The sequence below is a fragment of the Phyllostomus hastatus genome, unplaced genomic scaffold (genome assembly GCF_019186645.2).
Source record: "Phyllostomus hastatus isolate PE091 unplaced genomic scaffold, TTU_PhHast_1.1 phas_contig_40, whole genome shotgun sequence".
Classification (NCBI taxonomy): domain Eukaryota; kingdom Metazoa; phylum Chordata; class Mammalia; order Chiroptera; family Phyllostomidae; genus Phyllostomus; species Phyllostomus hastatus.
The window spans coordinates 18,701,527-18,727,436 of NW_025333872.1; the positions used below are offsets into that span (position 1 = coordinate 18,701,527).

The following is a 25,910-nucleotide window of genomic DNA, read 5'->3' on the forward strand; positions in this document are numbered from 1 at the left end:
AATAAACTGGATAATTTACTATAGATATAAAAGAAAGCCACTAACAAGGGTATTTCTAGCACGAACAATAACAAAGAAATATGTTTTATTCATAAATAAATGTCTTTATTCACACTGACTATGGAATCAACTGAAGTAATGTGATTTTTTAAATCAGATACCCTGAATGTCCTAGCTGTAAATATATTTTATTAGTAAAAGGACTAGAGTATGAATCAGAACACTGTGCCCATCTATATGTGTGTAGCAAATAGCTCTTTCTATGTTATTCAAATACAGCAAACAGTTGCCTATTTTTACTCAGAAGTAAAGGACCAAAGCAAAATACCAGAATAGACCACACCATAAATACTTAGGCCTCACTGGCCACTATTCTTGCTTTTCTGCAAACGCTAGGTTTGAAGGCCTTCCAAGGCCATCTAAGGACTAAGTAAGTCTAACAAAATTCTCAACTTTTGAATCTAATACTCCTAAATGCTAACACTATAGATTATTATAATTCTATGTTTCTGACAACGGACAGATTTTGAATTTGTTTCAGCTGACTCTACCACTTACACTATTCAACAGCTGGGCATATGATAACTTGGCAACCTGATAATATTCTAGCTGAATGTAAACTCATTCTGTAACTAAGAAACTTTGCCAGAAATAAAAATGAAAATAGCCTCTCTTAAGTTCAAATGGGAATGTAAAATGTTTTGAACAATGCATGATTTCAGAAAATGAGCAACCGTACTTTGAAAGTTTAGTAAACTGACACTCCCTATTCAAAGCCTACAATTCTTTTCTGATTAGATCAGCCCCCATAGCAAGTCATCAGGATAATAAGCACTGTAGTGAAGTCATCGTATTGGATACTGATGGGAAATCATAACTAGCTTCAAAACATCAGGAAACAATGAGTTTTCCAGGTCTCCAGCTTTTCATGTAATATACTGGCCAATACTCTTACTTTTTCCCCAAGACTAAATGAATATGGAACGTCTATAAAGCTGACTACAAACTGATTTTAAAACCACAAAAACAATGAAGGTAAGAACCCTCCTTTGTTCAGCCAAATTTTGGACCATATGTTTGAAAAAGAACGTATTTAAATGCAATACTGATCGTTAGCATATAATTAAAATGAAGTGTAGTGAGAACTACAATGACCTGTACATCTTTACTTCCCAAAAACAAATGAAGGGAAGTTTTTAAATCATGTCTGCTTCCTCCAGACAAGTCAAATCAGCACTTTAATTATATGAGTTTTCAAAGTCACCTGAAATCATCTACTGTCACTGAGGAAAAACTTGAAGAGACAAAAAAAAATTCATCAAGCTATGTTTTTTTTTCAAAAGTAAAAAATGTATATGTTTTACTACTTTCAGACTTTGTTCTCTCTGACTTTAAAAAGCACAGGTGTATGTCTTCAATAAGGTTTACTAATCTACATCATTATTTCTCATTTGTAAAGTTCTGGAGACAACTGATGAAGAACCATATTTTAAAATGGAAAGATAGATGTAAACATGAGTATATTACACATGTACAAAAATTCTACAAATGTGCTTTATCCTAAAACATCACTGTACTTGCTCAGTGGCAGCATTATACACAAAAGGGTCTTGACACAAAGGAGTTCTGATTGTACTGTTTACAAAATTCTACATCGATTAGAAGAATGTCAGTAAGAGTTCATGTTCTAGAAAGAGACAGAACATATTTGTGAGTTTTGAGCTTCTTGGAGAATTGGAATTTAAATATTCAGTTCAGGATTGTATATTTCTACTTTCTACTAATAGGAAACTATTAATACAAGCATTTTAACTATATAACCCCCCATTCAATTTACAGAAACTGAGTACTTAAAACCCAAAGCAAATATTCAAGATGCAAAACCATTTAAATTCAACCTATGAAATAGCCCACTATTCACTATTAATAAAGGCTCCATAAGCTATCTTTGGGTGTGGAGTGTTTTAGGAGCCATAAGATAATTTGTACACACTGAAAAGTATTTCCTGAGACAAAAAGACCCTTTAAGATGAAAAGGTGAACTTTGTCTAATGCTGTATTTAACCATAAAGTCAAAGCATGCACAATACCAAAATACCAATATTTATCAGTATAGCATAGAATTTCACAAACACAAAGGATAGACAGACTAACATCTCAAAATATATTCCTCTACATTTAAATTTATAAGTCTTACTGACTACAATCTTACATTCATCACTATCAAATAATTTTTATGATACATAAGAATAGATGTATAGTCTCAGCCCATGAACTTTTTTTTCAAATAAGATCATTTTAAGAAAAATGATTTGGTGATGCTCTCAATGGTGAAACAGTCCATTTAAGAACCCAAGAACCTTTTCTGTAGGATCAACCAAATCTCCGTGCCAGGCGAGGGCAGCAATGCCTTAATAATTCCAGGGACAATTAGTTGGTACCCACCCTCCCAGGAAGAATTATGATTATGCCTAGTGCTTAAGAGCTTTTACAGGGAAGAGAAAATGCAATGTGCTTCTTGGAAACCAAAACCCTCCCCCCCACTCTACCACCCATCCAAGGGCATCTCTGGTCCGTGGCCCACCCTCCACCCTCAAGCGTCGGGGACGCTGAATCCCATCCAAAAAGATAGGGGCCATTCCCCAGATTGGTTCCAGACACCTGTTTACTTGTGCCCAAGCAGTGGTGGCTCTGGTTAAGCAAGGTAACGGTTACCCTGCTGGTCTGTGCCAAGCCCTGCAGCCCGAGCGAGCGAGGGGAGCTACATACCTTTGTACCTCTCCAGGACATCCTCGTAGGCCTGGAGGTACTCCTGTTCCTCTACGTACAGGTAAGCGGCTGGGGAGAGGTACCCCGCCATGCCGAAGTTTATCTAAGCGATGACTAGCCAATTCCCCTCTCCCGCTCGGAACCCGGACAGTGTCTTAGTCAGCAAGACGCAGCCTGGAGAACTGGAAAGCGGAAGGAGCGATGGGCTTGGGGAGAGCGCTGAAGCCGGAGACGGAGACGCAGAGCCGGGGGCACCCAGCCGGCAGAGGAAACGCCCAGGCCCCCTGCCTGGCCGCGGGTGCTGGGCCGCCTGGCTCCGGGGGAGCCACAGTCGCTCTCAGGTTTCAGCAGCAGCAAATCTCGGCGTGCCCCGGGGGCGGTGACTAGCAGCGCCACGCCACGACCGGCGGAGGAGCCAGGAGCAGGGCTGAACAGGCAGGGGACTGCAGGCGCCAAGACCCTCAGAGGCCACTGGGCTTCCACCCCGGCGGTGCTAGGCGCCTGCTCTGGGACCAGCCGAGAGCTCGGAGGCCGTGCTGGAGAACAGACGCGCTGCCTCCGCCCGGGATGCAGAGCGGCGCATCTGCGGCATTTCCTGGCCGCCGCGCTGCAGACACTCGTCTGCACCCCCGGAGAGAGGGAGGGCCAGTGGGGGGAGGGCAAAAGGGAGGGGGCGAGTGCAGCGGCCAGCGCCCAGGCTAGCAGGGCTGTGACCCCGGCACCGCTCGGCCCCTCCCTTCCAAGGAGAACCGCAGCCCCAGGCCCCCTCCCCCGTCCGCCCACCCAGGTTGACTGCGCAGCCAAGCACGCCCACCCCCGGACACTGGCCGGCCAGCCCCGGATCCCCAAGGACAAGGTTTCTATTTGGGACCCACAACAGGTGCCTGTGAAACAAAGCCGCAGATCTCGGCCACCAAAGCGCGCAGCCCCCTGCAGAGGAGCCAGCGACTCTCCCTGGGGAAAGGGTGGTGGGAAGGAGAGTGGGATATACTTTTTTCATCCCAGCTTATGGCACAGAAGGACTCGGATCACTGTGTGGCAGCGCGGAGTGGAAAGGGCAAGGGGGTTCGTGCCCAGGGCACATCTCAGGGGCTGGGGGCGGATGGCCTCTGCAGGTGGCCCAGCACGTCAGGGCCTGACAGCCTGCGTGCGTCTGCGCCTGCGCGCCCGGCCACCCAGCGGCTGCCACAGAACCAGCCCGCGGTCCCTCCCTTCCGCCCCCCAGAGCCAGCACGAGAATCTGCCGCTGCGCTCCGCCAGGGCCCCAGCCCTTCCACAACTCCCCCAGCTAACTGTGTCACCTCCCTCTTTTTCACCTGTTATCCATCCCGCACAGTACTGGTATCCACTGAACTTGAGTAAAAATGGGTACGATTCATTTAACTTCGGCATATCATATACTCAAAGTGGGTGAGTGTAAGGGTCGACTGGAGGAACCAGCTGGTACCCAGGCGTGTAAATGGATGTATTTCAGGGCACTAGCACTTTACTAACCCTGTCACAGGCAAGTTACCCTCTCTGAGCCTGTCTTCATTAGTAAAATGGGGATAACAGTGCCTACCTCATAAAGTTCTGTATTAAAGAGCTTTATAAGTGTCAGCTATTGTTATTATTAGATAAACTCACTCATTGTTCACCATCTGACTTGGGACAACTTCACCTCTTGCCTACATCTTCCCTCCCTGTGTCTTCCTTTCATATGTACTGACCTTTGGCCCTTGATGATTTTGTTTTTTTCCATGTTGTGAATCATTTTCCTTCCATTAACTCTTAGATGGAGATGAGTACTCTTGAAAAAAACTGGATATTCTTGAAAGAAAACTTAAGTTTGAATTGGAATGCTTTACTTCTACTCAGCAATTGGCCTATTCCAATCAAAGAAAGAGCACATCTCTCTTTTCTATTCTGACCATTAGCTTATAATCTAAGTTTCATCCCATGTCCCACTAAGCCTTTAGGATCACTAGAGTTTTCCTGCAACTTGGTAGGCATGTATGTAAACATTGGTTCATGAAGTAATGGACACATATATCATATGGTACATGTTCTTGAAGTGAAAGGGTTAGTAATTAGATTCCTAAGAGTCATTCCCTTTACAGACCACACATGTAGATTCTCAAAAATTCTTGTTCCCTCACAATGACTGAGGTCGTTGAGGACATACATAGTCTAAGTCTTCATCAGAGACTGACACACAGTAGTATCCAGTTTGATGCATATAATCAGTGCACATTTAAGTGATTTTTAACTATCCATTTAAAGAACCAGCCAAAACGGACAGAAGCAGCATTTGGAGTGGTCTACAAAAACAGCCTTTGCCCCATGCATTCTTGGAATGGTAATATCGGGTCAAACTGCTGATAACAATAGTATATTCCATAGGGAAGCAGCGAAAGCACAGCAGTTAACAGCTGGGCCTGAGTCAACAGTGCCTGAATTCAGACCCTAGCTCTACCACTCCCCAGCTGGGTGACCTTGGGAAATCTTCCCTCAGAAGATTTCTGGACTGAAACAGAGAAAATAATAGTACCTACTTCATACGGTTGTTGGGAGGCCTAAGTGAAACAACATTAAATGCTTATAAGAGCATCTGGCTATCAGTAACCCATCATTTATAGAGCATCTTTCATGTATCAAGGAATTTGTGAAATGTTTTACATTCACAATTTTATTTAATAACCACAACCATGACCCTTTGATAGAGAAAATGAAAGTTTAGTAGTTTGTCCAAGAAACCATTAGTGGTTAGTGATAAAAGGAGAATTAAAACCCAAGTTTTCCTGAGTTCAAAATCTGACTCTGCTTCAAGTCCAACTTCAAAGAATTCACCTGAGACCAAAAAAAAAAAAAAATCTGTATTTTAATTAGCACTGCCACTGAAAAACCATGTATTTCTGTCAGTTGAAGACGGAAAACCCCAATTTACAATATCCTATAACTAAGAAGAGCAGATCTGGATTGTTCTTATGTAAATGGTACTTATACAGTGGGTATTTCCTTACATTCTATTATCTTATTCTCACTTTGACCCCTCTGAGAAATAGGAAAGACGTACATGATAGTCTAAGACTTTAAAATGAAGAAATTATAATAAGTGCAAAAGTGCTTTTAAAAATATGAAGTGTTGCCTTGGCTGGTGTGGCTCAGTAGATTGAGCACTGGCATGTGAACCAAAGGGTTGCAGGTTCAATTCCCAGTCAGGGCACATGCCTGGGTTGGGGGCCAGGTCTCCAGTAGGGGGTGCATGAGAGGCAACCACACATGGATGTTTCTCTCCCTCTCTTTCTCCTTCCCTTCCCCTCTCTCTAAAAATGAATAAATAAAATCTTTCAAAAAATAAAAATATAAATATAAAGTTTCTGATATACGACACCATCACCAGTAAGACTTTTCTGAAATGTAAACCTGATTATGTCACTGAACAGGTTAAAAGTCTTTCAGTGGTTAGTCCAATCTCTTCAGTATTGTTACACAAGCACTTCTACAGTTTCTGCTACCCCCTACTGAACCCCATGCGTTAGCTACACACATTCCTAGAAGATTCCATTTAAACACATCTCCCTAATTTTGTTCTTGTAGTTTCAGCCCTCTTAAATGGCTTTTCCTTTCACCCTAATTCCAAAAGGCTCTTTAAATCTCACCTCAAATGGCAATTCCCCTCAGAAACTTTTCAGGAACCCTCCCTCCCCATGTCTCCCCTTCTCTATCCAAGTTAATTAGATTCTTTGCTGTGTTCTTTCACTGTTAGGTGCTTCTAGCCATTACACTTAATCTCTCATACCATATCGTAATTGTCTAACAGCACATCCATTTATCATATTAGACTATGACTTCTTTAAAAGCAGAACCGTGTGCTTTTCTTCATTTTATTCCCAGGGCCCAGTAAATATTTATTAAATGGGAGTAAATTAAGGGATTCTACAGACCATATAGTCCTTTTTGGCTCTAGATATTTTCATATTCAGTTCTATTTTCATGGCTGTAAAAACAAAAATATTGAACTTTCAACTTCTTTATTACTAAGTAATGAACACTATGGACATCCTCACACCATTTCTAAACGTCACCCCATCTCTTACTAGGGTTGAATTTCAGAGATAAGGTAAGCTTTAGGCAGAGTGTGAAAATGAAAAATAAAATTACAAGTCCAAATCTTAATTAACAGTACATTTTCAAACTATCCACAACACCAAATTTCCTCAGATGCCCTGTTCCCTGATTCTCATACTGGGTACTCAGTGGCAAATTTAACACATACTGTATCTGAATTTCATATTTTACCCACATTATAATTAAACAGATATTTGTGGACTGCCCCCCAAGTCTATGATTATTGATTATGATTTGCTGTTTAATTTCATTGTGTTCTGTTGTAAGATTAATATAATCTTCAAAGTGTGTAACTTTGCAGTCTCAAGTGCATCAACTACCACTAATTTTGTAGCTACCCCCACAAATCACTCAACAAACATTTTACCAAAAATAAGACATGGCCCCTGCTCTACTAGTATTAGCATCTGCTTGTCCATTGCATTGCATTAGAGCTCAAGTTCTTCTGCACCTTGAGCTTACACTTTAAGTTACTTCCACCAGCTTCCCTTGACTTCCTTGACTTTCTCCCTAATAGTCTTCAGTTCACATAATCTCATTCCCCCTGACACATATCTGTTCCGTTCTTCTTTCAAAACTCTTCCTTCAGACTAAAATCATTATATCACCATCTGCCACCACTATCAAAACTCTGAAGCTAGAAATACCTTCTACCTTCCATTAAAATTCACGACATACAGGCATCCCATTCTGATGCCCCAGGTTTTCCACCAAGTTCCAGCAACTTTTCTCACCATCCTCCTTTCACCTATCTTCCCTTTCTGCTGACCAAACATCTGATACCCACACTGTCTGTCCATCCTCATGCTTCAGACCTGCTGGGGGGCAGGCCAGGGATGTCTCAACAGGGCAAGAAATCAGGCCTTAGTGACTAAACACTTTTTTGTACTCCAGGAAGGTGCTGAGAGCCAGGTCTGCCCCAGTTCTCCCAAGCCACCCCTGCTCACTGTCCCTTGGCTCCCAAATGGTCTCTCCATCCTCCAGCCTGCCTCCTCCCTCCCTTTCCCCACTCCTCCCAACCTCTCCAAAGGCCTGGGTGAGACCAGCCAGCATCTCACAAGGGAAGCCAGAAGAAGCTCAGGCTGTTGCCCCAGAAACCCAGAACAGAGAATGGCTGCCGGTGCTGTTTGTTTTTCCCGTAATCAGAAAATCCCACTAGGGGGACATTAGGGGGACTCGCAGCTGCCAGTGTGGCTGATTTCCTGGCTTACCCCCTATAGCCCCCTCAGAGGAAGGTAAGCTACCAACTTTGCATTATAGAAGGAGGCAAAAAAAAAAAAAAACTGAGTGGGAGGGGGCTCCAGCGTTGAAAGTAGGGGAGGGAGAGAAAAGGAGGTCTGACCAGCTGGCCACAGAAACCAATTTGGAAAAACATCTGGCCTTTGGCCTTTGCAAGAGAGCCCCAAGGACATACTCCATTCTACTCCATTGCCATTTCCGAGAAAAAACAATTATCAAAGTGAGGAACAGCCACCCCAAGAAGCAACTCTCACGCACAGAACACAGACACACAAACCACACAGGTGCTGAAAGTTTGGAGGATTGATTACCCAGGTGTTCTCAGCTTTCAGCTAGGTAAAACAAGCCATCACTTCTGGCTCCACGTTTACGCCAGTGCAAGGGAACACAGGTTAACACAGAACAGAAACATTGGCACCTCCCATATATTAATTAATCAGGAATGCTTGATGGCTAAACCCTCAAAAGCACCGGCAAGAGTAAGCTGCTACAGGCACATACATGATACTGACAGGGATGTTACACTAAAAAAAGAAAAAAAGAAAGAAAGAAATGGCCTCTGAGTTGCTGGAATACCCTCTGCATCCTGGGTACCAAAAACCAGGACTCTACCCTGGTTAAATCTGCGTAGCCCAGTGCTCCTGGGCAAAAATGAAAAGGAAGGCTCTCACGGCTTCCGGCCAGTACACTAGTACCCACTGGAGTTCACAATGTACTTTCAGATTCTCACGGTGGCTACTGCATGTAAATAGGAAAGTTTAATGCAGGTATCTGTAAATATCTCCTTGCGTTTTAAAGGTACCGATTCATCCAGTCAGAAGACGGGCCAAACGCTTAGTCACCAGCAGGCAGGGCTAATCGCTCTATCAAAAAATAGGGGCACAAAGTGAACATGGTCATCCTCCTGCCCCACCGTGACCACAAATCTGAGCCCAGTGCATCAGCTCCCAGAAATTATTCCTCCGTTCTGCCGCCCCCACAGCCCTCCGTGGCGCAGATGGGTGAATTTCCGCAACTCTCGTCCTGCCTCCATCCCTTTCCCGGATGCTCTTACCTGCTATCCTGAGCACTGCCCTCTCCGCGGGGTCCAGTACCGAGCCCCCGTGAATCTTTCTTTTCGATCTCTCATGTTTAGGCAAATTCCAGGGTAAGGTGTCTCCAGGAGCAGGAGATGCCGAGCCAGATTTCTGGCTGAAATCATCCTCATCAGAAAAATCCGCAGAGGAAGACATAGAGCAGCGATAGGACGCGTTCCCGGAACTCTACAGAGGATGACACAGAAAAAGGCATTAACCACAGAACACTCGCATATGCTCATGGATTTCAACAGCGCTGTCCCTGCCCCCAAACTGAGTCTGGCATCCTGCACCCTCCTCAGCGCTGAAGAGACACACAAACAAGAAATGAAACCCAGCGCTCACCATCTTTTCTTTCCACAACTCCGACAGCAGAAACAATACCCGGGCAGTTCCAATGCATGGAAGATTTGCACAAGAGTGTGTGGCCTGCGTTCCGGCCACCAGCTCACAAATGACTGGCCCAACAATGAAGCCAGAATCAACAGCCTTCCTGTTACAAATCTATAGTATTTGGCTCCCCCACCAGGACAGGAGAAACATTTTCCAAACTAGACTGCTGGTTAATTCATTAACACAAGTAACTCTTAAGTTTCAAAAACAAAGCACAAATACAGGATGTTGAGGCCCAGTTCCTTTCCATTCCAGGTCACCTCACCACTGGAGTCTCCTTTCTGACCAGGTTTGAGCCCCTGTGCTCTATTTAATTTCCTTCCTGAGCGTAAAGCAGGTTACTGGAAAAGAGCAGGGAGGGAGGAAGGACCGATTCTGAGAAGAGCCTTTTCTTAAGACTGGGAGAACACAAGAGACAGTTTTCAGAAACCTAAGGCAGCTCCAATAAGCAAACATCTGAACTCAGTTTAGAGTTCTTGAGATAACTTCAACTTCAGGCAGAGTAACAGCTGCCAATAATGTAAATGAGAATGATGCAGTGCCATGGCCGGAAACAGAGCTCTTCTCAGCTCCTGGTCATTACCCTGTGGAATGGAAACATGATGCTTTTACCAGAGCACTTTGCCTGAAGGTTAGTCACCCCTTCCTCTAGCTACAGCAAATCTGCAGGGTCATACCTTTCATTATGTCTCCTATTCAGAAAAGAGGTGCACAATGTTATTCGTTCCTTCTGTGAGGGGTTAAGTTTGTGATTATCTGGAGGGCGTACAATGGAAACAAGGATGCTGACCATCTGTGCTGTGAACAACATTATAATTATAAATAAGATAAAGCATTGAAGGTAAATCTTCCCTTTCCCATTTAGAATTCTACATTGCAGAAGCTCATGGTGAACATACAAAACTGGTTCCTGAAATGTAAATTGCAAGCACAGATTCCTAAGACGCAAGTTACTGGTGTAAATCAGTGAGGCGTGCTGCAGTTTGAGCAAAAACACAGAGCTGCTCACAAAAGCAGTGGCAACAACAACAACAGCAAAACCAGGCTGTGTGAGCAACACCCCAAAGCACTCACCGAAAGCATGTAAAACAAACTACCAGAGAATCCAGATTATTGACCTTACCTCATTCCACTCAGACATATCACTGCACGGGGTCAACACCATCATTTTAAAAGGACATGATATTTCCCACAAAATAAAGTATCTAAGATTTATCTTTACCTACATTCTTTCCTGGAAAAGCAGTCTTCTGTTTATTTTACCTGAAATTTTCATCACCTTGGCAAATTTATTTATTTAGATTGTATACGTTTTCCTAGTAGAAATAATGTACTAGGCACTTGAGGCAAATAAATAAATAAAATCGATTTTCTGTATTGTAGCTAAAGTCCATAGAGAGTTGTGAGTGGCATTAAGTCAGTCACAGAATGCTTTCATCAAGCTAATTTATTTTCCATGCTTTTCTGGAAATTCATCTTGAGCTCTCTGAGGCTGTGTTGTTCGCTGGATCTGTGAAAAAGGGTGACATTCTTAAAGACTTTCAAAAGGGTATTGGGTTTCTTTGCTTGCCTTCTGTCTTCCTTAAAAAGGCTTTCTACCTGTCCTTACTTAAGGTCATCCTTTATCTGTGATATTATATTTCTTCTTGTTGCCTGCACTATTTTCAAAGAGTATGGTAATTTGATTGTTTATCTTTACAAACAGACTTAGAGAATAACTGTTAAAGAACTGCCTTTCCAAAACTCACAGGTTATTGATTTTAGTAAAGTAAAAAATTTTTAATGGCCAGAGTCTCAGCTGACTGAACAGCAAAATGTTATTCGTGCCATGACATAAATACCATTAATCACACGTGGCCAGATGGGAACAGTTACTACCCTTGGACCCAAGGGTGTTGACTGGTGCAGCCTCTAATCTGGTAGTGTCATTGGTAAGCAGATAAGAGAGAAAAGAAAGAAAGGACAATCGGCAACAGCTTTCAGCAATACATCACAAGCAAAATACAGACACACACAGAGAATTAGAGAAATCATACATATTTATATATGGCAAAGTCTCTCCCCAGGCTACATGACTCAAGCATGTTAACAATTAAAGCATGAGATTTTTTGGCAATAATTTTCACTAGTGCTTTATAAAATAAAAGGTAAGCAGTATCAAGTTAGGTCCATTTGAATCCTAAAAACTGAGAAGTGATATCATTAAACAAAGCTGCTTGGAAGTCTATTGATCCTCTTAAACTCTTATACTCTTCATTGATTTGAAATGACTTGTCATCTCATGTCACTATTTGGGGCTTAGAGGGAAGAGCATAAGAGTACAGTTCTCTTTTCTTTTGGAAGAAGAAAGCATGTTCTCTGACAGAAAGTCCAGAGCCTAACCTTTGATGTGGGGCTTGAAAGGGTAAGACAAAGGAAAAGAGCACTGGTGACCAGCAAGACCCCAAGTTCCCATCTCTTCTTCTACTCTGTTGCCTAAGGTTTGATTCCGATTACAATACAGATATCAGTGTCCATAAAAAATTACAGTATATTCATACAATGAACTACTCTGCAGAAATCAAACAAAAATGTTATTGGTCCACATTTAGCAAAATGGAAAGGATTCATATAGAATGATTCCTTTAAAAAAATCTGCATGTGTGTGTGTGTGTAGGTGGTCAGAAAGATGGGTATGACTGATAGATTAATAGATAAATAACTATGTGTCAACATATAAACAGTGGTTAATTCTGGGTGATGACAATATGATAAATGGACTCTATTTTATTCCTTCTAAGGAATACACAAAAAGATTACCAAAAAAAGATAAATACACTTTATCTAAGACAAATACACAAAAAGATTACTAAAAAAGAAAAAGATTCTGTGTCAAAAGTTAGAGAAAATATCAAAGGCCCCAGAAAAAAGTAACTATTTAAGCAAGTGCTGTAACCATTTGGGGCCCAAAGACAGCACTGAAGTGTTGAAATTTTTGAAAAGCTCTTAAGTAAATACACACAAACTTTGCATAAAATTTTAAGGGGGTCATTGACCTACTGACCCAAGATTAAGACCCCAGTTTACACCATCATCTGTCATCACCACCATCTGGCATGTGTGTTAAGAACAAGAGAAATAAGAAAGAGCTGTGGAGTTGGAGAAAGAGAGAAAAGGGTAATTAAGATAATAAAGACAAAGTTGGGGAAAGATAATTAAGATAGCAAAGACAAAATTGACTTGTCAGAATATATTTAACCTTTGGCTCTTTTACTTTTTAATGAAGGATCATGAGCCACTTAGAGACTGATGTTGGATCTCTACAACAGCAACAACAAAACACTAGTTTGTGAGAAACAAACAAACAAAAAAGTGTCTTAGTGTCTTATTACAACCTAGTTATTAAAGCAGTTTTAACAATTGAATTAGATCACCAAAAGCTTTAAAAATGACTTTCCTAATAGCCAATTCATTCATGTGGTATAAAAACAACCCAAAGCTCCTAAACCAGGATAATTACATAATGCAACATTTTTAGAAGGGGAACTAAACAATAACTTCTCTAATTGAAACCCCTGGGAGAGATCTGAGATAAGTACAATGGAACTGCCTAAACTGGAAGTTGCCCAGGCTTAGCACCCAGATCTGTAGGAAAGTGCCAGGAAATTGTCTCTACGCTAGGCATTCTCTAAATGCAACACAGAAACAAGTGCAGAGATAAGGGTTTGTAAGGTAGCCAGACTTTTAGAATCCCAGAGGCTGGAAAGGGAACTTTCACAAACCCACATACTTATGATGCATGCATATTTCCACAGGTATATTTCCAAAAATTTATGAAAAAAAATTTAAAAAACACATGAGGCAACAATTGGTCAAATCCAGATTTTCTGGGATATTCTACAAATTGACTGTCTTGTCCTCTTCAAAAAGGTCAATTCATGAAACATACATACCCCAAAGCAGGGACTATTCTAAAGTTAAAAGACAAAACTTTGACTGGATTCTGATTTGTATGGTTTGGTTTTGTTTACGCTATAAAAAAAATTTTAGGGACAATTGGGAAAATCTGAACATGGATCATGGATTGTTTATTAGAAAATATTGGGAAATTATTGTTAATTTTCTAAAGCAGGATAATGATGTCATGGTCACATAAGAAAGTGTTCTTAGCCTAGAAGACGCAGGCTGAAGAAACTCATGATGCCTCCGCTTACTTTCAGTTGTTTCAATCAAAGCAGAAAGATGCAGCAACAGGTTAACAAAAAAGTATTCATTGTATTACTCATTCAACTTTTCTGTAAATTGAATATTTTCAAAATGAAGAGTTGGGGGGAAACACATAAAAGGCCTTTTTCGTTTTATAAAAATGTCGCTTGGTTTAAGCCTATTTTCACAAATCAGGATTCCCAGGTTCAAGTGCACAGTAATAGTGTCCATCTAAGTAGTTTCTTGTGGCTTTTCTTCACATACACTTAGAGAAGCAGCAAAGTGCTGTCCTGTATCAATAAGACACAGGATAAAGGCCATCTGTTTGCCTCAGTCCTAAGCATAAGTTTAGACAGAAGGATTTAAAAGAAGCTCCTTCTGTTATTCATTTAATATACAGCATGGTGAACATACTATTGGTTCATTATCATATATTTTTTATATTTCATATAAACAAAAAAGGCATCAAAACTTAGAAAATGTGAAGGTCCAATTTTGTTTAAAATCCCCTTGATTAGGTATGTACAAACACTAACTTCTTACATAGAGTATAAGAATCCATGGCATGGCCCAAGACTATCTAGCCCTCCTTGTATACTCGCTTTTTTATTTGGAAATAAGTCAAATATCAAAAGCATATTATCTGATTTTAGAGACTCCAGGGAATACAATCTCTACCACAAATAAATAGATGTAGAAGAAAATAGTTAAGGGAAATGTAAGAAACTGTTTTACCCTTGAAGACAAAATGAGTGATGGCAAATTTGGAGACGGGGTGCTTGTTTTAGTTTAAAGTTTTTTCAAACTAGTCAAACAATTCAAGTATTCTATCACCAAATAAATAGCTCTTAATTAGCCTCACAACTGAAAACCACCTTTAAATGTTAAGGGGAGGGGAGGGGGGCTCTGGGTTGGTGAGGCCTCAGCTAGCTCTCACTCCCTCCTTTTAGGAGAGATCTGTGGGAGCCCTTAACTCAGAGCGGAAGAGGAGCCTGGGTGGAGCCAGGGAGGAAAGGGAGGTCAGAGGGAGGGAAGCTGGAAGGTACTTGGATCTGACTCAAGGGAGGAGTCTTTGGGAAAAGAGTTAAGGAAGTCAAAGGTTTCTTTAAGGGGAGAGGCCCAGTTCATATGCCTATGAAAGAAGACCACTGGAATTCAGGACACGAACTCTTTCTAGGGTGTAAAGACTGTGCATTAGAGTGTCCCTTGGTATTACATTTCTGGGGAAACTGAGCTCAGTGTTGGGACATGGGAAGAAAAATTTCCAACACCATTTTCCTCTATCTGTGTAAGAAGCTCTCTCTATAAGGTAAGTAGCAGAGACTCATTTCCATGAGAAGCATGGCTTCATAGTCTAGGCAGTCTTGACTTAGCATTAAGACAACCAGCTTGTTCTAACTATACACATCATTTATTGAGTGAGTATAGTCAGAGACTGTACTAAGCATTTTCACTCACTATCTTATTTAATACTCAGTGTAACCCAATAAGGAAGCAGATGCTTAAGGAGGTGAAGTAACGTTTCCACAGTCATCCTGTCAGTACAAGGTAGAGCCAAGATTTCCATCTGGGTCCTTTTGACCCCAAAGCCTGTGCTCTCAACCATGGGTTACTGCATACTCTAAAATGTGGTCCCAGACACTGAGAGGAACCTAGAGCATACTCACAGCTCTCAAAGATTTTACCATGTATTTGGGGAACCCAAAAGTGTTAGACTTGTTCTGTGCTGACTAGGCCCAAAGCATGGAAATGACCACAGACAGGTGTCAGTTCACAATCCAGAAAAAAACACTCCGAAATATGCAAGTACTCAAAAGTGGAAAGGACCACTTTGTGTGGCAGTGAGCATCTTCCCACTCCAAGGAGCCAAGCCTTCACTGTGAAACGCTGGGTTTACTCCATGCTCTCTTCCAACCCTGAGACTCTTTGGACCTATGTGCTCCTCCACCTCCCTAAATCCTCTCCCTAAATAGATTACAAAAAACAGAAAACCTATGTTAAGTATCAAAACACCAAATTATCCTAAAATATCAAATTGTTGTAAAAATCTTTCAAAATGAGACACCTTTTTTTGCAAGTCTACCTTAATTCAATAATATTAAAATTACAGAAATAGAGACATCAAGAACTAGGGTCTATTTAAACATCTGCAAACTGTCTTTCCAAACTGAGGATGAAATTTTGAGTAATTTGCCTAAAAGAAAATCAAACGTAACTCTGAAAGTAGCCCCACAAAACAGAAACACATTAAGAACACAAACTCAAATACTGAAAACATCTCTTTAACTAGAGAGTATTTCAACTTATATTTTAAAGGGATGTTTATTTATATCAGTCAATTAAAAAATATGTCCTAAGCACTCAGACTTCTGCTTGGGAGGAGCTTAAAATCTAACTAGAAGAGCAAAGGTCATAAATAGTCAACATATACTTAAAATTATCATCTGTCTATATTAGGCTAAAAAATATGTCTTCCAGTGGGATAATATAAAGGTACACACAAAATATGATTTACAGTATAAAGTCAATTAGGAAGGAGAAATCAACAGGAATATATATAGTCCCTTTATTTTATTTTCATTTTCCTCAAAAGGACATTTTTTTCATTGCTTTTAGAGAGAGAGTAAGGGGGAGAGAGAAACATTGATTGGTTGCCTCCCATAGTCAATCAGTCAATGGGAATTTGATGGGGGATCGTGCGTACCTGGACCAGGGATGGGACCAACAACCTATGTATATGACCTGACCAGGAATCAAACTAGCAACCTTTTGGTTACAGGACAAAGCAACAACCGACCGAGCCACACTGGCCAAGATGGAGCATCTATAGTTCATTTAGAAGCCAGGATGAAGATACAGGTGTTCCCTACATCCTTCTCTCCTCAAACGGTATCAATATCCAAAAATGTTGACTGCTGGTTGAGCCAGCCTATAGACGTGTTGTGGTTGCCCTGACCATTTTTTTAAAAAAACTAATTAATGACAAACATTTAAAAATTGGGAATTTGCATTAAAATTCATTGCATTATAATGGCCTAGTAGTAGTTTCCCCTAATTAGAAAGGACATGTGCTTTCCAGTCTGACACAATCCTTACTGGCCCACTTCATTCACTTATGATACCGGGTCCCTGTAGGCTTATGAGTTTGGGGGCCCTGGCATCAAAGGAATGGGCAGCATTGTTGCATTCAGAGAGTAAAGGAACAATGGTGGGGGCAGGGAGAGTAAGGATGATAGTAATCAATAAAAAAGCATGAGAGCTTAAAAAAATAAAGAGAAGAAAACTAGAAAGGAGGGAACAAACCAAAACAAAAAGAAGATGGCTACCAAAAAAAGTCAGTTAAATTAGTGACAAACAGAATTAGGTGATGCCATGTTCCTATTGACATCCAAGTGCTAATCGTTCCATCTATTCCATGGATTCTGCTCCATCCCAAGAACCCTGGTTAACATTACTAAAGCCCAGGAAAAGAACCTGAACTGTATGGTTCAGGAAATGCTGGCTCATGTTCTCCACGTATCTAGCTGAACTACCCACCCACCACTACTACTGCTGATTCTGCTATTTTTTGCTCCTGCTCCTACCTGTGGTCAACCCTGTTCCCACATGTCTCTCTTACTCTTGTCTAGATCATGGAGGAGGCTTTGAGGTCAAGGACTTCAGACAGCTGGAAGTCCTGGCTCTGACTTCTGTTGGAAAGATGTTGTCTATGATCACCCATGTGGGGCCCAAAGGTATAAACACAGGAGGTTCCCAGAGACCAAACTGCAACCACCATCTACCCTAATTACCTATAAAGTTAAAAATGTGTGCATGCCATGCCAAAGGTTGAATGGTGGGTAAAAGCTATATGATCTTGGAAAGCTCCTTGGCCTCTCTAGGCCTTGGTTTCTCATCTTTGAAATGGGAAACATAATAGCACATGAAACATAGGGTTATTGCAGCAGAATAAATAATACTTGAAGAATGCTGAAAGCAATGCCCAAAATGTACAAAGCACTAAGTAAATTTTAGCATTTAGTGATGTTTACCTATTCACGCATGTGCAACCCATGGGTAGATGACTAACTCCAGGTGAGCTAATAGTATTGTCACTCCAGGAAATTTGAAACAACAAACAGAAACACAGAGACTAGAAGTTATTGAATAAGGTCATACTATTAGCAGCTCTCAGGAGACAGGGCCAATGTAGTTCCCATACCTATCCCTCCCCAAGCTTGGTTATTGAACCTTCAGTTCTTTGTAAACACATTCTTCCAATACATTCCTCTTATTGTTGTTCATTGTTTGTTTGTTTTTTAATTCATTGTCCCCATTGTTGGAGACAACAACAAAAACTCAGATAAACACATTATCTTAAAAAATCAATTATATTCAATTCTTCCCTGTTGAAACATAAGTGGGGTTGTGTCTTTATTGCTTTGTTTTCATTACCTGTCTTTATTAATGAGACTTCAGAAAATTGCTTTTGATAATAGCTTTTATATAGTTGTTCTCTCACTACAGTTACTACTTCAATCAAGTGGAAGAATTACTTTTTCATTAAAAAAAAAGTTTCTCTTACTGCTTTAAAATTAAGTCCCTGAAACTTTAAGTGCCTGGCACTTCCACTGCCCCTTCTGAGGAAAACAGGGCTTGTCCCCCATGTGCTGAGGGGAAGTAACCTTGCCACCATGAGCCGTAACTGACTGGGACCAGGGAGCGGTTCCCAGACCCAAAGAGGGCCACTGCCCCTGAGCTGGTTTGGTGGGAAACTGCCCAGATGGTATGCTTCATACTGAAGGGTGGCAACCCAGTTCAACTGCAGCCTCCCCTCTGAAGAATAAATGCTAAGTTCATTATAAATGTCCTTAATATCTGGGTTTTCCCTAAGATCTGCTGCACATTCCAGTCCTAGAGCATTTGTGATTCATCCAGAACAATTATGCGGCCCAAAGCCCCTACATCTGTAATAAGAACTACCTCTGGTTTCATTTTGCCTTTGTAATAGATGTTTCTTTCAGAGGGCCATCTGGGCCTGTCCCTTCCTTGCTTTATCCCTGGGGAAAGCATGCATCAGGACAGGAAGCAGAAACAGGCTGCAAGCATACTTGCCTTTTCTTTTCACAAACCTAAAACCATTGAGGCTAAAGTTATAGAAAAGGGAAGAAGGTTCTAGTGAGTAAAAAAGACTTCCCCCAGCCTACAAAGAGGTCCCCTTGGGTTCAAGGGAACATCTGTGGATCCTGGAGCAGGGAATCCCAGAAGACTCTGAGAGAGATGGGTGCCTGGTGTGTCTAGGAGGGATAGTCACATAGTTAACCTTTCAAACAGTCCCTGTGTCCTAACAGCAACCCACAGCAGTCTGGGAGGTGGGGGGGCCTTTGGAGCAGTCATAGGGATATGTCAGCATTACCTGGAGGCACCAATGTTCCCTTCTATTTGCTGACACTTTGGCATCTGAGACCCCAGAACCTTAAGGAAACTCTGAGGTGGAGGAACTGAGAAGCAAGCACAAGGCCTGGCAACATGTGAGACTGGGAGTCAGAACCTAACTTGAGATGAAAACAAAAAGGGATGTCTTATACCATCCTAGACTTAAGTAACACTGTTACTTAGTCTTAAACAGAGTTTATAGACTAAGATTCGAATTCCCTGTGCGGGCAGTGACTGTTCTCCTACTTTAGAATCTCATTCTTGGGAGTGGACCCCCATGACTGTGTTGAATAAATCCACTGACTTGGCAGCTTTGCTTCAGCAGCTGGATCCCATGTGAATAAAGACTGAGAGAGGAAGGTCTGCCAACAAGGGCTAGAAATGCTGAGCATCTGTCTGTCCATCTGTCTGTCTCTGTATCTGTCTGCCTGTCTCTCTCACTCAAACACACACACACATACACACGATCACCATGACAGCTACCTTCTCCTACATCTCCTCCTTTCCTCAGTATTATTCTTCATTTTAAAGCTACTCTGAATTACTCTGGAACCAGAGAAAAAGAGGAATGTATTTGCTTGCTTGCTTGCTTGCTTGCTTGCTTATTGCCACCTTATTCCAAAATGGGCATTAAGGTAGCTAATAAGAAGGTAGTGGGGAGAGGGGATACGTTGATAGCTATGAGTTCAGTAACCAGTAGCCCAAAATGAAATGTGGAAAAAGAATAAGGTGCTTAGAAAGCAGGAGGAAGAAGTGGCAGCACATGAGGCTGTGGAAGCAGGTAGCAGATGGAGATCATACAGGGCCTGTGTGCTAGAACTTGGACTTCAACTTGTAGGAGCCAGGTTGTTGCTGAAGGTCTAGAAGTAGTTTGTTCTGATACAGGGTGACTCTGACATCCATGGAGAAAATGGACTGGAGAGGGGTCAGCCTCAGACAAAATTAGTTTGCAGTTTTTGTAACAGTTCAGCAAATGATGACAGCCTGAACTAAATCTCTGAATTAGGAATGGACAGGAGAGGATGGATTTGAGAAATATTTAGAGACTAGAAAAAAAGAAAGGGAGAAGACGGTTGGGCTGTGGTCAACAGAGTAAGAAGTTGACATAGTTTACCTAGAAGGAATAAGAAGGTGAGAAGTCAGGCTGAAGTGGAACCATGGGGGCAAGAAAAGGGCAGTAGAGAAATGAGTGAGTCTCTGAGGAGTCATACAAGGAGGCCCAAGATCCAAGTCTCTCTGATAAGCCACAGAGTACATGGTGATTCAGAAGAGTGGCTAGACCCCAACCTCCAAGAGACCCCAGTTTCCCTCCAACTCCAGCCCTGGCCCGGACACTGCAGGAGTGACCAAGGACACTGCTGCTCTCCAAGGAGCAATGTCAGCATCACACAATGGCCTGCTGATAGGGTGGCATGCTGGTACCAAGGCAATACTAAGCACTTGAGCTTTCATTTGCCTTTTTTCTGCACACACAGAAAGAACAAGAGTGTATAAGCCATCTTGTTCATTGTCCCCTTTTACACAGGAGTTGTATTGTAGATTATAAAAGACATGCCATTTACACACATTTTTGTAACAGTATATGAGCTATGATATTATATTAATTAAAAACAAAAACAGTAACATTCACATTTTTCTCACTTCTAATTGTCTATAACAAGAAAGTAGATAAACTCTTCCCACTGGGCTTCTACAGCAAATTCACTCATTCTTTCACCACAGGGCTCTCTCATCAGTTATAATCCTGTGCTCTGGCTTTGCAGACCCATCCTGCTCCTCCTTAGTCATACTGTGCGCTTAGGGTTTATGTGAATTCCAATTGCATGACCTTCCTCCCATTCTCAGCTGTACTCCTGACCCTGAAATATTCCTTAAGGTTTTTTTCTCCTTCCTTTCTTAGTGGGTGCTTTCCCAGCCAATCTGATAGCTTTCTCCAACAACAACTTAACACAAGAAGAATTTTTTAAATGTATATCTGTGTCCAGAAAACAATATGATGAATTTTATCAGAAACATACACGCACATACCATGGGATAACAGAATAAACCAACAATAGCTGTTCCCATGTGCCTGCTTCATTTCCTCCTGAACTGGTTCTGTGTCTACATCCATCCCACAGAAATCAGCCAGAAAGTTAGTAGGTAAAGAAGCCCAGTACCTTCAATACTCTATTCAATGAAAATCACTGGGTATGATGGATAATTTATGTGTCAACTTGGCAGGGCTATGACACCCAGTTTTAGGCAAAACACTAGTCAAGATGTTTCTGTGGAGGTATTTTTTAAGATGTGATTTTGAATAAAGCCAATATTACCCTCTCTGTAGTGTGGGTAGCCTCATCCAAACAGTTAAAGGCCTTAAGAGCAAAGACTACAGTTTCCCAAATAAGAAGGAATTTCCACAAGACTGCAACGTGGAAGCCCCACCTGAGTTTCCAGCCTGGTGAAATTCAGACTCAAGACTGCAATGTCAATTCCTATCTGAATTTCCAGCCTGCAGACTTGCCCTACAGATTTTGGGTGTGCGAGCCCACAATCCCATGAGCCAAATCCTGTTTCTCTGGAGAATCCTAACAAACTCAATTGGCTACAATATTACTTTATGAGACTTTTATGAGTCACTTTTACTACATTTCAGGGAAATAGAAACAACTGCTGTAATTCATATACTGTATAATTTAATGTAAAGAAAGATCACACAGGACTTTTATCAGGCTGTTAGGAGGCCACAGTCTCCTCTGGCTCCATTACTCACTGCCCACACTACCGGGAGAATTTAACCTCTCTGATTTGCCCACTTTCTAAATGTGGATAATCACACTTGCTTCATTGGATATTAGACAATATTAAACTGATATAATGTATGTAAAGCATCTCATATAATGTCTGCCTAGCACATAATACTCAAAACATTGTTATAGCATTTCATTCTAAGACGAAAAGACAAAATGAAAACCTGGTAAAAAGTACTTAAAATATCAGTGATCATAGTTACCAAACTATTACCATTTTGGTATATAATCACTGGTTATACTACCAAAAAGTATATCATTTTGAGGACTCGAAAAAAATGTTCACCTCCTTTCACATCACCTGCACAATGATGCCTAAAATTCCAGTAATGAAGATTCATTATTTTGGTTTAAAGCTTTTTATTTCTTTTCAAGATTCTGATCAATATAAAACAGGGAGTAAGGTCATCAGACTATACCCTGAAGAAATACTTTGATATAAAGAGAGGGAACACTGAGGGCCCTAGAGGTAAAGCATGACAAACTTCTCCTCATAGTTTTTCGAAGAGCCAGTTCCGACTGTCCCAGAGACAGAGACTTAAGGAGCCACACAAATCTGTGCTAACAGAAGCCCAGCCCGGCCCTGATTCAGAACACTGCTCTGGAGGAGTACTGCCAGGATTACATGCTTTCAACTGAATGTGACTACCACTCCTCATTTCCCAGTTCAGAGGGCACACTCATCGCCACCACTCTGTTGAGTGATAAGGACAGACGGCCTTGTCTTCTCACCTGCCTTCCTGCTTCTCCAGGAAGAACACACTCTTTCATGTCATCTGATGGAGTCAGAAGATCCTACCAAAAACTGGCACCACAATGGCTAAAATTCTCCTGTTAGAGATTCACTCTTCAGTTTTCTTCCCTGTGATAAACTCATAAAACACAAATGCTTGGAAAGGATAATAAAATATATTATATTTAATATTTTAATAATATATTTAATATATTGTTTTAATACATTTTATTTATATTTTAATGTATTTTACTAAAATAGAAAATATTATATTATACTAAAAGCTATATTAAGCTATTAGTAACTTCTCAGGTAATTTCTTCCAAAACGGATGGTGTGTGGATCACCTGAAAGCAACCAAAGCCACAGGGAAAAGGCAGAAAGGAGAAGAACAGAATTGTTCACAATTTTGTAAATTCTTTGCCTTGCCATAATTACATAGAAGGTCCACAGACCAGGGCTTCGATTCCCAATTCTGCCACTTACTAACTACGGGGTCTTGTTGCACATCATTAAGTCCCATCTTCTTAGGACCTTTGATTCCTTGTCTGCAAATGAGAATAATGCCTACCTCTCAGAGCTGTTATGAAAGAGTGATGTATTTAAGGCTCCTGGGACCAAATCTCACATACAGGAGGCCACCCTAAATGACAGTTGTCACTTTCAAGTGCTGTGCCCCATTGTCAGTGTGATAAAGAAGTCCTACAGTCACAGCTGCAGGGCCTTCGGCAAATGTCTAAGCCACTAGGAGCTCCCTAATCCTATCATCTGCACGGGGCCAACAATTCTACTGATTACTGAAATGATTAGAGGTGATATACATAAAATGCATAGTAGGCATTGAACAAATAATGGCGACTTCTCATTCTAAGTCACATTTTTCCTTGTCCCTCAGCAGTCTATTCCCTCACAGAAGCTAGACCGAGTCTATAAAAGCACAAGTCAGAGCACATCAGGCCTGTGCTCAAAATGCTCCATAGCTTCCCACTGCGCTCGGTAAAATCCTAAGCCTGTGCCGTGGCTGACAAGGCCTCATGATCTGTCTTTAGATACCTGCTCAAATGTCACCTTTATAAAGAAAGTTCTTCCCAAACAACCTTGTCTAATATTACCCCCACTCCCATCATTCTATACCCCTTAACCTGCTTCATTTACCCTCAAAGCACTTATCCCCACATGGCCTGTTACATATTTCCGTGTTAACCAGTGTGCTGTCTGTCTGCCCCGCTGGATAACCCAGCTCTGGGAGTACAGGGACCTTTGTTTCCTTCACGGTGGGAGCCCCAGTTCCTAACACAGCCACAACAGGTACTCAGTAAATAGTTGTGGAATGGAAACATGAATCATGAGTGACATTTGCAAACGCATCTGTACTGCCTAACACACAGTAAGAACTCAGTCAATACTCACTCCTTCAATAAATATTAGTTCCTTCTTATCCTCCTCCTGCCCACAATCATTGCCTCTCATAGTTGCCCTGAAGCTTGTCTTGGAAAAAGAGCAGTCGCGTAGTCTCATGACCCATGGTAAAACTGTCCTAACGATGCATCAGATATGAAGCTGTTCTTACAAGCTAACTGGGGCGATGATAGAGAACTGAGGTTAGACGTGGCCCTGGAGTCTGGCAGATCACTGTGCTTCCTAAGCCTGCTCCACCTTGTATTAGCTACTTGACTTTGCATGAGTGACTACTTAACCTTTCTGAGCTTCGGTTTTCTAATTGCTAAAGCAAATCTGCTTCCTAGGGTTGCTTTAGGATTAAGTGAACTAATGCCCATTGCCGAGCACAGTGCCTGGCTCAGAGGAAGTGCCTAAGAAATACCAGCTATAACTACTAGTATCGTTAGTCAACAACAATAAAACTGCTGTTGGCATGAAATATCTGTATCTTCATAACTTCTTTTCTTGTACAGTTTTACTTATTTATGGTTATCTCTGGAGCTACAGAGAGCTGATGATGTTTCAAAAGAGTTTTAATAGGGTTAAAAATCAGGAAATGATGGTCATTTGTTTATAAAAAGCAGCATTTCAGAGGAGACTTTTTTTCACTTCCCTAGAATCCTGAACCGTCAACATCTTAGACTTCCTGATTCTTTTGCTCTAATAAACAGACGAATTTGCCTGGAGTCATGGTGATTACACATATTACAGAAATAAACTTTAAACATCTGTGTTGCCTGCTTAATATTCCCATAAATTCCAAAGATTATGATATATTTTTAAATGTAAAATGCCTGGGTTTTCTAAATTAATTTTAAACTGGGGAGGGTGTCAGTTCATTTTACAAAACATAATTTTTTAAAATTTATAAATATAAAAAACTTGAAATAAAAATTATTAAACAAAATAATTTAATTTCTTATTTATTGGAAATTAAATAAAATAACTTAATTAAAATTAAATTAAATAATATTACAATAAAAATGCTTTGCTAAACAGGGCATATAAAGAGGGAAACAACTTAGCATAGTAAAGAGCGTGTCAATGAGGACTCATGTCTCCAGCTGTGACTCTGAAGGTAAAAGGATATGATGTTTGGAATCTCAGGTCACTTTTCTGGGTCACTTTGTTTCCTCAAAGTGACAAGCCAGGCTGGGTAATTTCTGAGATTCCTAAATTGTCCATGAGTCTATTCCTCACCTCTAATGTTCTTTTAATGCCCAAATTGCACATGCTGTTTTCCAGCTTACATAAAGCCTGTTAATATATCTATCTTGAACTAAATTTAAAAGCTAATAAATTAGAGATATCAAGTACTGAGTATCACATTTAAGCAAGAAAATAAAAAATATCCTCACTTAATCTCCTAATTCATCCTTGTACCTTGTACCTTGTAACCATAAATAAGTAAAACTGTACAGGGTACAGGGAAAAAAAGATGTGTTTTAGACTCTAACTTTTTTTAGAAAGTTGTTGATTATCAAAAACAATATATAAAAATTATTAAACAAAATAATTTGGTTTCTTATTTATAGGAAATTAAATAAAATAACTTAATTTAAATTAAATAATATTAAAATAACTTAAAATTAATAAATAAAATATCTTGTTTTCAGTAATTGAAAGATACAGCCTAATTGTGCTCCAAAATGTCTGTACCAAGAGGAGATTATAGATTCTACTCTTATTAGAGTGAATTAGAATAAGGCCTATCATGAAGTTTACAGAATTTCTAGATGAAAATTTAAGCTTTAGGAC

At 40.8% G+C, this 25,910-nt stretch overlaps 1 protein-coding gene across 7 annotated transcripts in view; it reads right to left on the reverse strand.

The window, feature by feature from the left end:
- The window catches only part of DST (dystonin), a 435,502-nt gene that overhangs the window by 321,329 nt on the left and 88,263 nt on the right, over positions 1 to 25,910 (reverse strand). For 3 of the 7 annotated variants that reach the window (XM_045843506.1, XM_045843505.1, XM_045843504.1), the window contains exon 1: positions 2,770 to 3,312. In XM_045843506.1, the coding sequence (XP_045699462.1) occupies positions 2,770 to 2,860 (91 nt within the window). In that variant the 5' untranslated portion in view covers positions 2,861 to 3,312. Of the gene's footprint in view, positions 1 to 2,769; positions 3,320 to 9,172; positions 9,381 to 25,910 lie in introns of those variants that run through there. The other 4 variants (XM_045843503.1, XM_045843510.1, XM_045843500.1 and 1 more) reach the window with 3 other exon arrangements.